The sequence below is a fragment of the Rattus norvegicus genome, chromosome 14 (genome assembly GCF_021556685.1).
Source record: "Rattus norvegicus strain SHRSP/BbbUtx chromosome 14, alternate assembly SHRSP_T2T, whole genome shotgun sequence".
Lineage (NCBI taxonomy): Eukaryota > Metazoa > Chordata > Mammalia > Rodentia > Muridae > Rattus > Rattus norvegicus.
This window is the reverse complement of record NC_141547.1, coordinates 2779876-2793394: the sequence shown is the minus strand read 5'-3', so window position 1 is coordinate 2793394 and position 13519 is coordinate 2779876. Positions and strand designations below refer to the sequence as shown.

General features: G+C 39.4%; 1 protein-coding gene across 9 annotated transcripts in view; it reads right to left on the bottom strand.

Annotated features, from left to right (window-relative positions):
* Hfm1 (helicase for meiosis 1) overlaps positions 1-13519 on the bottom strand; it is an 82297-nt gene that overhangs the window by 18942 nt on the left and 49836 nt on the right. For all 9 annotated transcript variants that reach the window (XM_087584379.1, XM_087584376.1, XM_087584382.1 and 6 more), the window contains 7 exon segments: positions 11092-11189; positions 10882-11013; positions 5759-5844; positions 5130-5213; positions 4846-5003; positions 3550-3653; positions 3037-3183 (listed from right to left, as the gene is read on the bottom strand). In XM_087584379.1, the coding sequence (XP_087440505.1) occupies positions 3037-3183; positions 3550-3653; positions 4846-5003; positions 5130-5213; positions 5759-5844; positions 10882-11013; positions 11092-11189 (809 nt within the window).

The following is a 13519-nucleotide window of genomic DNA, read 5'->3' as shown; positions in this document are numbered from 1 at the left end:
AGTCTAGAATTGTATCTGATTGGCTTTAATGGCCAACAGTTGGGCCATTAAAGTGAAGGATGGATCTTCCAGGCAGAGAAATCAGAGGTGGGTGTGATGGATTGTGTATGCTTGGTCCAAGGAGTGGCACTATTAGGTGTGGCCTTGTTGGAGTAGGTGTGTCACTGTGGGTCTGGGCTTTAATAACCAAGTACTAGTTGCCTGCAAGTAAGTCTTCCACTAGCAGCCTTCAGATGAAGATGTAGATCTCTCAGCTCCTCCTGCACCGTGCCTGCCTGGATGCTGCCATGTTCTCACCTTGATGATAACGGACTGAAGCTCTGAACCTGTAAGCCAGTCCCAATTAAATGTTGTCCTTATAAGAGTTGCCTGGTTATGACATCTCTTCATAGCAGTAAAACCCTAACTAAGTCAGTGGGAGATTCAGCCAGCAAACAGAGGACAAGAGGTAGACCTGGCTACATGGTGTGATGCAGTGGGTCAGAGTAGTCAGGAGACTGCCCAGCAAAAGACCTAAGCTTTAAAATATTAACAAGCCTCTGTGTCACCATCATATCACTGGCTGGTCCAAGAAAGTCTCCTTAAGTATATACATATTATAATGCTTATAACCTCTGGATGAATGCTTTCCTTTATTAATATATGGCTAATGTTTTTCTGAGGAGTTTTTATTTGAGGTCTACTTATCAATGTGGGAATGATTATACAAGTCTGCTTGTGGCGTCTATTTGCTTGGTAAGCAATAGATTCTAAATGTTTGGTTGTCTTTTCTAGTTATATGAGTTTCTTGGGAGACAAGGGATAATTAGATCTTGTTCTTTAATCTAGTTAGACCCTGTGGTGACTAATCTCGGTTCTCAACTTGACATACCAGAGAAGAGAGAATCTTGACAAGGCAACTGTCTCTATTTGAGTAGGCTGTGACTGTGTCAGTGAGGACATTTTCTTGATTTTCAATTGATATAATAGGGCCCAGCCCACTGTGGGCAGCACCATACTTCACTTAGCGGGTGGGGCTAGGTACACGTGGAAATCTTGGAAGTGAGCTAGTCATCAGAGTTCCTCTATGGCCTCTGTTTCAGTTCATGTCTTCAGGTTCCGGTTCCAATCTTCTGCCTGCTCTCCCAGATAACAGATTGTAGCCTGTAGGCCAGTAGAACGTCCCTCACCCAGGCTGCTTTTGGTTAGTGTGTCATTACAGCAGCAGAGAACAAACTAAGACAGGCTGTATCTTTTCACTGATAAGTCTAAAAGGGCATTTTTATTCAAGGTGCTGATGATAGCTTTTACTGTATTTTATTTTGGTTTTGAGTCTTTCATTTCTAAATTTTTTTAAGCATTTCAATTACTGGAGGGTTTGCTATTACTAATGATTCTATTGGTTGTTGTTCTGGTTGGCTGGTTTGCTGACTAATTCTTTTCTTCTTCCCCTGGTAGTACTGGATGCTTGCTGCTTTGCTGAATTGAGCATGATCAGTTCCCTGTGCCTTGTCTGTCTTCATATGAAGGGTACTCTCCCCTGTGTTCTCATGGGTGAATCAGTCTTTCCTCCTCTGTATATATTATTCAGAGTTTTTTTTGTATTTCTGGCTTAGTTAGCATAAGTTGCCTTAGCTTGTGCTTGTCTGAAATATTCCTATTTCTCCTCAATTTTAATAGCATACTTTGTTGAGTATAACACTCTTGATAGTTACTTATTTTCAGGACTTGAAAAGTACTGTTTTCTGCCTTCCTGGCTCAATATTTAAGGCAGATCTAAATGTTATTCTGATGTTTTTGCCTCTCTGTTTCCCCCCTTACAGTTGTTTGAATTGTTTGTTTTTATTTTTGACATTTTGATTATTGACAAATCATAAGGATCTTTTTGGTCAAATCTATTTGGGGTCCTAAATACTTCCTTTGTTTAACTATTTCTTTTTGTAAATTTAAATTCTCAGCTATAATTTCATTAATAGAGTGTCTAAACTATTTGACATGATTTATCCTGTAGACTTTAGGTGTAGTCTCCTGAATGTTTCTTGGAAGTGTTGGTCATGTTCACTGTAATTTCTCACTTTATGTACACTGTATGTGTTGGTGTCTTCTGGGATGTAAGTGTTCTCTAATTTGTGGTCCCCCTTCTCATCTTTTTTTAAGGTGACTATTCTTGGTTGAGTTGTTTTCCCTTGGATTTATGTTCAAGGGAACACCTGACTGAAGTAGCAATTGTGATGGTTTGTCAGCAGGCCCAATGTTAGCTTAGCTCTGTTCATCAGCATATGGTAACCAGTTCCACCGCCAACATCCTGTAATGTACAGCACTCCTCCCTGCTGTGGCACTGTGAGAGAACTGCTGAAAGGACTAGAGACAAGCCAAGAGGATTGAGGAGCCAACCTGGCACACCTCCGTAATACCAAGATGTATAGAAGTATATACCCTGCATAGCATATGAGACAGTAATTCCCACATTGACTCCATAATGTATGACATTAGCTTTTGTGTGTAAAGTATAGCTTAAAAGTAGTTATTGTTTACGACTTACTTACAATTTTGTTTCAGAATTTAAAAAAGAAAACTGAAACAAGGTATTGAGTACATAGTAAAAGCTATGAGTTGATTCTTGTTTAAGGTAGCTAGTGAGAACTACTAGAGCCATCACACACTTCTGTCTACATCAGTGTATGCTTAAAATTACTCACAATAGAGAGTTAAATAAGAAGTTTACTTTCACTCTGCTCTGCTTTCTCAAGTCTCTGGGTTCCCACACCACTGTTCTTCAGACAATGCTCCTACAAATGCAGTACACTCAAAGAGGAATAATGCATGTAAAACTAATCAAATAACTTGTTGCCCAACTATCACACTATTTTGAAAAATAGGAATCATAAGAGAACATTCCTAGTATATATTATTAATATAATATGTTGTTATTATTAAATGAAACCTAAATATGTAATCCTGGAGAGTAGCAGTTTGAATGGCATTATCCTGCAGTAACAATCCTCCTGGGTCACACTGATGTGTTAACAGAAGTAGAAATGAACAGTGCTGTTTACTTTTACTGGATCCTGCTGCAGTAGCTCTGTCTGAGCATTCGGAATGAGAAAGACCTGTTCCTGAGCTTCTTTCCGTAACTGTTTGATTTACAAACTTCCTGGGTCCTAAATAAAAGACTGTAAATTTCTGGTGAATATCAAGACCAACTGGAAAGAGAAGAAGATATATGCAAATGTTAATTAAAATCATATTAAGTCCTTACACAAGACTATTTCTTTTTATGTCTCATAGTACAGAAAATTAAAATATTTTGAAAAGATTAAAATATAAAAATGAAAAGGTATACATCTATCTTAATAAAGTTTTAAAATCTATAATTGAAATTTAACTGTCTTAAAAGCAAATGTTTATAAGCAAACAAGCAGAACTGAATTATACTCTTACGTATATGAAGTTATCCTCAATGTTTATTCATAGCATGTCATTACTCTGTACCAGCTAGCATAAAGGAAATAACTCTTAAATGCTGTCACATTTTTATATTTATATCTTCATTACTTCAACTAACTTACCATAATCAGAGCTAATTAGATTTATGCTGAGATCTTCTGATATAAGAGCTCTCTTCACATCAATTTTTTTAACCCAATTTCCACTTTTTAACAAGACAGAATCCCTGAAAAACAGTAATGTATAATTTAAAATGATCCAAACACAAGAGGAACTAATATATTGATTTCAAGGACTAGTTTTTCTTCAGACAGGTCCTGAATAGTAGACAATGACTGAAAACCACTTTCCCCGAATTCTGAGGGGAAATAATGTGTCGGTGGGGATTTTTTGTTTGTCTCCTCAAACTTGCTATGCAATTAAGAATGACCTCGAACTCCTGATCCTCCTGCCTCCACCTCCCAAGTGCTAGGACTGCAGGCTTGTTCTACCACAAATGACCAGGGAACCACTTGACCAAAATTATTTGACCAAAAGTTGATCCCAAGTTGCACTGACTCATTTGAGGCCAAATAGAAATATATAGTGATCAGCAAGACATGAGTTGCTTCTGAATCAATACTACTTACTTGTGATTGTGTACAATCACTTCAACAATCTTTTAAATTGAATTTGAAATAGTTTGTATCTGATATCGACACAGACAAACAAAAAGAGACTTATTATTGAACTGAATTCATTCTCATAGTCCCCAGAAGTAAGGGTTTATACAATGGTATGTTCTAAGTGTGCCAGGGTTAGTTGAAGAACAGTTACAGTGAACAGTTATTTGCAGCCTACTAAGTGCTTAAGAAGGACTAGCACCACAGAAACTATTATCTTTACAGTTCACGTAAGACATTCTGAGGGGAAAAACAGCTAAAGAGAAAGTTATAAAATGGCACACTAGAAGACTAGGCATGTGGAGGGTTCCTTCCTGTATGGTTGATCTGATTGTATTCTGTAACAGAGTAATGTTGTAATATTGTAATTAAGTTACAGTTGCTGTTTACATGTTAACTTGGAAAGAGGGCTTATATTCTGAGTTGAGTAGAAGACTATATTCAAAGAATACTAAGGCCATAAAGGAAGAAAAGCAGCAGAATCAGAAAGGCCCCAGAGTCCATCTGTTCTCTTGTTACAAATCCCTCCATGGTGAAAGACTTTATAATTTCTTCATTTAATTCTAAATAGAATGACCTAAAGCAACACACTAAAAGTTAGTATTATTCTTTCTCTTGGGAAAACTTGTCCCACTGTTACATCAGGAAACTGTCATTTAATTGATTATGTGGTGATGTAACCACTGTATCTTCTAGTAATAATTTCATGTACAATGTTTGAAAATAAAATCAAGTTGCTATTTCATAATTACTCACATAATTTTGTGCTTACAAACGACTTGGTTATCTGCATCACCTATGATTAAGGTGGCATAGTGAAAGTCTGGCGCTGTTCTTTTGGTCTGCAGCTGCTCAAAGTTTCTTAATATAATGGTCACCAGTATTTCTGCCTTGGTATCACTATATCTTGCAATCTTCAAGAAACAGATTAAGTATTAAATGCTTTAAAATAATCTCACTATTCATACCCGGCTTCAATTGAAGGAACGAAAGCTTTACGTTTAAAGATGGTCAAAATATTCAAGGAAGAGGATAGTCACCTGCTCTGCCTCAAGTTCATACTTTGGCAGATACATCACAGCTTCCTTTATCTGGGTCCCGAATGGCGGGTGTCTATTTAAAATCTGAACATAGTTACACCATTATACTCTTATCACAAACACTTACAACTCTTACTGAAATAGTTCTTAGACTTCACATATTAATTTCTCACCCCAAACCTCTGTAATTGAAATACTTATGACTATGAAGGAGAAAATATTTCTGTGTGTGCTCTATATGGTCATGTATGCATGTATGCGAGTGTCTGTGCATGGTAAGGAGACTGAGGTCAAGGGTGGTGGGGAAGAAGTCTTCTTCAGTTGCTCACCACCTTTGTTCTTAGGAGACAAGTTGCACCCAGTGCCCACTGACTGCACTGGACCACATGACCACACACCCAGATCTTCCTGCTTTCACCTCCTAAAAGCTGGAGTTACAGACTCTGGGTTTAGTTTCTGACATGGGTGCTGGGCTCTCAACTCAGATCCTCAGGACTGTGTAGCACAGACTTTACTGACTGAGCCATATCCCACATCTAAACAAATTTTCATAGGAATGAAAACATTACACACTGGGGTTTGGAATTTAAAAAGAGTCAGTAATGCTGGGAACACAGAATACTACATACCAGTTCAAGTTCTCTCGCATTTGCTTCTTCTATTTTTTTAAAAGACGTCAAGCCTGCATTTACCATGGTATTTGACAATGATATGCCTGTGGAAAATTAATCAAAGGGAAGTTTTTAAGCTGTTTTAAATGAAACAGCTATATTATGATTTATCAACTATATTAGTAAATACCTTTTTAGCTGGAGATGATGGTTGGTGGTAGAATGCTTATCTAGTGTCTTAGTGAGGGTTTTACTGCTATGAACAGACACCATGACCAAGGCAACTTTTATAAGGACAACATTTAATTGGGGCTGGCTTACAGGTTCAGAGGTTCAGTCCATTATCATCAAGGCAGGAGCATGGCAGAGTCCAGGCAGGCATGGTGCAGGAGGAGCTGAGTTCTACATCTTCATCTGAAGATTGCTAGCAGAATGTTGACTTCCAGGCAGCTAGGGTGAGGGTCTTAAGCCCATACCCACAGTGACACACCTACTCCAACATGGCCACCTCTAAATAGTGCCACTCCCTTGGCCAAGCATATTCAAGCCATAATACCTAGCATATAAGAGCCTAGTGTGTCAACCCCCAGGGCTGTAAAAATTAGTTGCAAATCAAACCCTTCAGAAAGACTCAGTCAGACATCGAACGGCTGTGGTTTGTACATTGTTGAGTGTGTCCTCCAAGGACTGTCTGAAGTCACTGCCCCTCACTGTGGCAGTGCTGAGCAGGTGGAGGACTTGGATGGTAGGTCCTGTGGGAAGTTCCTAGGACTCTGGGGTTCTGCCTTCCTAAGTGGATTAATGCTAGTGTATTGACCTGCCTGGGTCTACCCAAAGTAAGTGGGCTATTGGATGGAGAGCAGACAAGGGCTACTGCATAGAGAGCAATCTCCCCCAGCCTTTTTTCTTCCTGTCTCTCTATGTCATCTCCAAGAAGACCTTCACTAGTGAGAACCAAATGACAGGACCATCCCCTTGAAAGTGCAAAAAAGCAAAATAAATTACTTCATTCCTTTAAAAGTTTCCAGCTTCCAGTGTCTTGTTATAGTAACAAAATTGACTAATTTATAGTTAGAATTCAGACTTTGAATAGAATTTATGTGTTTTATATAAGAAACAAAATCTCCTGGGTCTACATAATGATTCAACCCTCAGCTTTACTACACATGAAGCATGACACTCCTATTTCCTTACTCCAATTTTCAACTATTCTTGGGAAATTCCTATTCATTCTTACGACACAATCACATCAGTGGTGAAGGTGCCACCAGGCCTGACGACCTAGGACCCACATGGTAGAAGGAGAGAACCGACTCCATCAGGTTGCCCTCTGACCTCCAAATACTTAGTGTGAGATGTAAACACACTCACATACACACTTAAAAATGTTAATAATTTTAAAAATCACTGCCTCTAATATTTACAACTCCATAACATTCATTTCTATACATTGTAAGCATCAATAAACAAACATAATTATACCTCAACTTCAAACAAAGGTGACATGATAGGTCTATGCATGAAGCTATGGCTTCCTGAGCCTCTCTGTCTGAGATAAAGCTGGCTGTTTCTGCATCTAGCCTGGACCGCTATGGCTTGTGTTTTCTGCCTAGCGCTTCCCACATTTACAATGAAATGGCAACTTTGTTTCTGTAGCTGAATTCTCTTAACTGCTGACTTGACCCACATAACCACTTCCACTGAGTGTCCTGCCCCTCGCCTCTTACTGAGTGTTCCTCAGTCACATTTGCTGTTCTTTTATTTTATTTTGCTCATTTTCCCTTTGGGCTATTTTTTTGTTTATGCTTTCAGAAACTATAATTTAAAATTCATACCCTCTTATGACAAATTTATGCAAATCCCGTTTAAAGAATACTTAAAGAATTGTGTGATTCCAAAACATGACCTACTTTTCTAAGATATGCATTACTGATGAAGGTGTGACAGACATCTGGTTCTTTACCTCCTGGGAGTCTATCTTATTCATTCTTGAATCATACCTTCTAGTATAAATAATTGCTTCATATTTCTTTGTTTTCTTCAAAGCTATTCCTGATTTTTATTTTATTTTGTTTAAATCACAATTGAAGTCAAGTTTTATTATCTTGTGTTTCTCATGGTTCTTGGTATGAACTTAGATTTTATCTTCTGCTTAGATTCTCTCAAGTTTGATTCTTAGACCTACTTCTTTATGTTCAGTGGTGCCGAGTACTGTGTGAAAGCTGGCTGGTGTTTAATCAATCTGGGAAAGACAGAATACGACAGACACCCAGGCTAACACTACTTTATAAAGACAAAAAGAGCAACCTGAGCAGAAGAGAACTTAGCAGCTGCCCTTTACCTAACTTCAAATCTCCCTGTGAAATGCTGTTGTCTAAAAGGTGAAACCTCCTCTTCAAATCTAGAGTGCTTGCCATTATAGATGACGTACGTGTAGTTTGAATCTTCCCTGTTTATTTGACTGGATCAGAAATCACCTAGGAAGAGCTGAGCAACCCCTGTTGGGTGAGAGCAGAGCACTGGCTGCTCTTCTAGAGGACTGGGTTTCAATCCCCAGCACCCACTTGGCTGCTCACAGCCATCTGTAACTTGTCCCAGGGAGCCAACATCCTTCTCTACTTCCAGAGGGCACTGCATGCATATGGTACACAGATACACACACAGACAAACCACCCCAAACACACAAAATAATATAAAAACCAAAACTGAAGCAAAGCACCTAGGAAACACATCTATGGGTATGTCCATGATGGTAATTCCAGAGACGCTTAACTAAAGAAAGAAGACCCACTCTGAATGTTGGTGGTACTGTCACATAGGCCAGGATCCTACACTAAATAAAAAGGAGAAAATAAAAGCAAGCAAGCCAGGCACCAGCATCTATCTTTCTTCCTTCCTGATTGCAGATGCCATGTGAGCAGCCACACAACTCCGCTGCCATGCCTGGCCCAGTACAAAGGTTTGCTGATCAAATCATGAGCCACAATAAAGTCTCCTTTCTTAAGTTGCTAATGTCAGTTATTTTGACACAGCAATGAGATAAGCAGCTAATATAGTGAACCTTTCCAATAGGAATTCCTACTCGATTTTGATCTTACTACCTAATCCCCCCATTATCCAAGCTCTCAGAACCTTTTGGCCAGCTCTGTTACTCCTACTGACTATAAATTTCACAGAAATTAAAAAGTAGGACTTGTGGAGCATGGCAGCTCAGAGTTTTAATCCCAGCACTGAAGAGGCGGGAGGATGTCTGTCTGAGGCCAGCCTGGTCTATATAGTGAGAAATAAGCCAGCTAGAGAGACAGACAGACAGACAGACAGACAGAGAGACAGACAGAGAGACAGGGACAAAGACAGACAGACAGAGAGAGACACAGAGATTTAAAATATCTGCTCAAGTTCTTTGTTCAAAAATAAGAATGCTGTGGTTAAAGGGATGGCTCAGTGGCTAAGAGCATGCTCTGCTCTTCAGAGGACCTGAGTTTGGTTCCTAGAACCCATGCTAAGCAGCTCATAGAACTATAACTCCAGTTCTAGGGCACCTGACACTATGCACTCTCCTCTGTAATCCATGGGCAACTGCACACACCCGGCACGTATATATTAAAAATATATATGATAAATATTAGTTTTTAAAAGCCTGTGATAGTAAATGCTTGTGGTTTCAACACCCAGGACACTGAGCCAGGAGGATCACAAATTCCAAAAAGCAGACATAGCTACACAGCTCAATCCTATCGTAAACACAGAAGAGACAAAAAGGGGTTGTGGAATACTCAGTGTAGCTTGTCTGGATCGGGTCTGATCTTTAGCACTTAAAAACAAACAAGCCCAAAGCAACCAAACAGCAATCCCTAAAGATCCATTGCATAACTTCTTGCTTGGTAAGACCCATTGCATAACTTCTTGCTTGGTAAGACCCATTGCATAACTTCTTGCTTGGTTAGGTGTTTTTGTTTTTGTTTTGTTTTCTTCTAATTTTGTTTTTTGGGATCTTTTGAGACAAGGTTACTCTGTGAAGCCCTGACTGTACTGGAACTCACTTTGTAAATCAAGATGGCCTCAAACTGAGAGATTTGCCTCCCTCTGCCTCTAAGTGCTAGGATTAAAGGCATGTGCCACCACACACAGCTGTTTTGAGACAGGATCTCATGTACTAATAGTCCATGCTGTCCTTAAACTTAATGCCATAATAAATATTGGCCTTGAACTCCTGGTCCTTAGGCCTCTGTATCCTGAGTGCTGGGATTATAGGAGTGTATCACTACCACCAGCTTCCACTATATGTACTTTCTAATGGTCCCGAGACACATATAAAACAAAGCCATGAGGCTGTGGATCTTGGCATTATTTAGGAAGTAAGGTAACTAAGACAAGAGAAAAAACCCAGAATTCTTTAGTCTGGGTCCAGTTTTTATGGCACGCTGCAGTATTTTAGGGTATGCCCTGTACTATGTCCTAACATAAAGTAGTCAGGAACAGCCTTCTACCTGCAGAAGTGCTATGACCAACATTAATATCCTGCTAGTACTGAACACAGAAATAATTACGATACAAATAAATGAATTAATTTTCTAGTCTACACAAGACTTTGGGTCTGACAGTAATAGTTTTATATCTTATCATTAAGGACACATTAAATTATTAATTACAGAAGTAAGAGATTATAATCCACAGTCACCTAATTAGTAAAACAAAATTCATTATCAATATAAATATAAGCTTCACAACACAAATTTTAAAATGAGATTTCTCTTGTATTTTTGTATTTGGTTTAATTATTCAGTTGATGCATAATAAGGATTGTTTTGCATTTGTTTATATCTGTGTGTGTGTGTGTGTGTGTGTGTGTGTGTGTGTGTGTGTGTATGGAACACCCATGTGGAGGTCAGAGGAGCAGGTTCTAGCTCAGGCCATAAGGCACAGCAGCAAGCACTTTTACCCACAGAGCCAGCCCGTCAGCTCTCTCCCTGGTAACCATGAAAGTAAGAGCATGTAAAATTCCAGTTCTCAAATACAAGCACCGTACCTTAAAAAGGCATATTTTCCTTAAAATGTACAATCATCATAAAATAATATTATTACTAGTGAAATGTAAAAGAAATTGCAGAGAATGACAAGCAGCCCGTCTTGATACCTACCAATTTTATCCAGCTGTTTTGAAACATGTTGAGAGTTTTCCCAGAGTTTACACTTAAAACATTTAGCTAAAATCACACTGTTTAAAAGCACAGCAAACTTCTGTTCCTGAGCAGTCACAAAATCTGACAACCCTAAAAAAATTCCATTATTAAATATAGTATATTAATTTACTGGAAAAATGTTGAAAATTTATTAATGATTTAACATACATTTTGCAATTCGTGAGCCATTTCTGAAAATCTTCGAGGTATCTTGTGTCAAAGCAAAATCTTGTATAGGGATGCATCCTAGCTGAGCCTGAATAAGACTGGGAAAACATGGTTCATTATTTCCTTTTAAAGATTACAGTCACACAGGACTTGACATGGACTGACTGGGTATTCCTTAGGACTTTTCTGCCTTGCTTTGTACAGAGCTATGAGAGTCTGTTGGCTTCACTCCTGTTGAAGGCCATTCCCAACACAAAAGATGAGTTCTCATTGTCTTCTTATACTTTTTTATTAAGCCAGTTTCTCCCTGTCTGGATGGGGTGCTTCTCAATGCTGTACAAAGGGCACTGGGGCATTTGTTAAATTAGTGGAGCAAACTACTTTTAGAGTAACACTTATACTTAATAACAATGCTTGATTAGTAAGTAGAACCCTTTCTAAAATCATGTCTCCCTGTTGGAAACCACATCACAACCTGCAGCAATGAAGCAGGGTGGGAGAGCAACAGAGAAAGGCGGATCTTGATGAGTTCGCGGCCAGCCTGGTCTACACAGTGAGTTCCAAGATATCCAGAGCTACACAGAGACCTTGACTCAAAAGAAAAATTTAAACTGTAATACACTGTGAGTTTACTTTCTGGTGTCATCTTCAGTGGAAAAAGAAATGTTGCACTCTCAGGAGAGGTGCATGGCAGTAAGTAAGGAGTGGCTGGGTGAGTGTGTGCAATAACTGGGACAAAGTACTGGTTCAGAGAGGACTGGTTTCAACATGCCAAACCACACCAACCTCAGTACACATGGTCATAGACTTAGTCAGCGATGGCTCCACACGGTATCCTAGCAGTCACTGAACAAACACCTGCTGAGGGCAGTAGCCAGTGTTGAGGAGGGAAGACTTAGTCACTAAAGCTGTGAATAGGGCGGGATGAAAAGCTTGCACCTTACAGGACACTTCACAACTAACAGGATTAACATCTACTTGGTGATCAGATGTGAGGTTCAGGAAAGCAAGGGATATAAGAGAGCTGTGCAAGTTGAACAATTAGATATTAGCACACACTCATCCCCTGTATATAAACTCTGCATTAGGAGAGGGCGTCTGCAAACATGCATGCCATCTTTCCTCAGCTACATTCAAATAAGATGCACGTGCGTGTGTGTGTGTGTGTGTGTGTGTGTGTGTGTGTGTGTGTGTTTATATGTATATATGCACGCACGCACATATAATGATATGTGTGAAACTAACTGTAAAGTCACCAACGTTTAAATTCCTTGCCTTAAGCAAAAGAATGTATTACCTAATTTAAGGTAGGTGTGGTGGAAGTGCTTCAGATACAATAAAGTATTCTTAAGATGTCTGTGAAAGGGGCCGGAGAGGTGGCTCAGCGGTTAGAGCACTGACTGCTCTTCCAGAGGTCCTGAGTTCAATTCCCAGCAACCACATGGTGGCTCACAACCATCTGTAATGGGATCTGATGCCCTCTTCTGGTGTGTCTGAAGACAGCAACAGTGTACTCATATAAATAATAAATAAAATCTTAAAAAAATTAAAAAAAATGTCTGTGAAAAAACATCTTGACCTGATTGGACACAGAAATCGATGCAACAGAGTGTAAGGGAAAACCCACCAAGTCAAGAGCTCTAGTTCTAGCTTAGTCCTCACACAGCAACACCCTTGGCCAAGCCATTGTGCATCTGAATGTTATATCATCTGTGCAATACAATATCTGGGACATAAAATTGACTAAGAGGTTGAAAATATCTTAAAGAAAAAAATGAACTTCCCTAGCTAAAAGAGAAAAAAGTTCCTGAGTTAAGTGGCTTTACTGGGCTATGTAAAAAATCATTTTATTGGCCAGGCATGGTGGCCCACTCCTTTAATTCCAGCACTTGGGAGGCTGAGGCAGGCAGATCTCTGTAGGTATGAGGCTAGCCCAGTCTATAGTGCAAGTTCCAGGACAGTCAAGGCTACACAGAGAGACCCAGTCTCAAAACAAAACAAACAAAAAAACAAGAAACTTTTTACCTTGAATCACATCATTAAAATCAAGACCTAAGTACCAAGGCCTACATACCCCGAAAATCAACACATCGTAGCAGAAAAGTATATTGCTGCATTTTCAATTACCAACCGGGCAAAAGTCACAGGCCACCATGTGCCTTACTGTCAGTCCAGTTGTTGCCTGTGAACACTGCACTCTCAACACACTAACTATCCCCTCAAACACAACTGGTGCTCTGGGGGCTCTCTGTCTGTCTCTCAGAGCATCCGTCACTGCTGAGTCAACATTAGCAGTTGTGCTTTAACGTCACATTATTTTCACGCACAGGTCGTCATTCATGCTAACGTGAGATCCCAATTAGCATAAACACATTTTCTTTCTAATCTTATCCGCAACAGAATATACTGTCAACAAGTGACTTCCTAG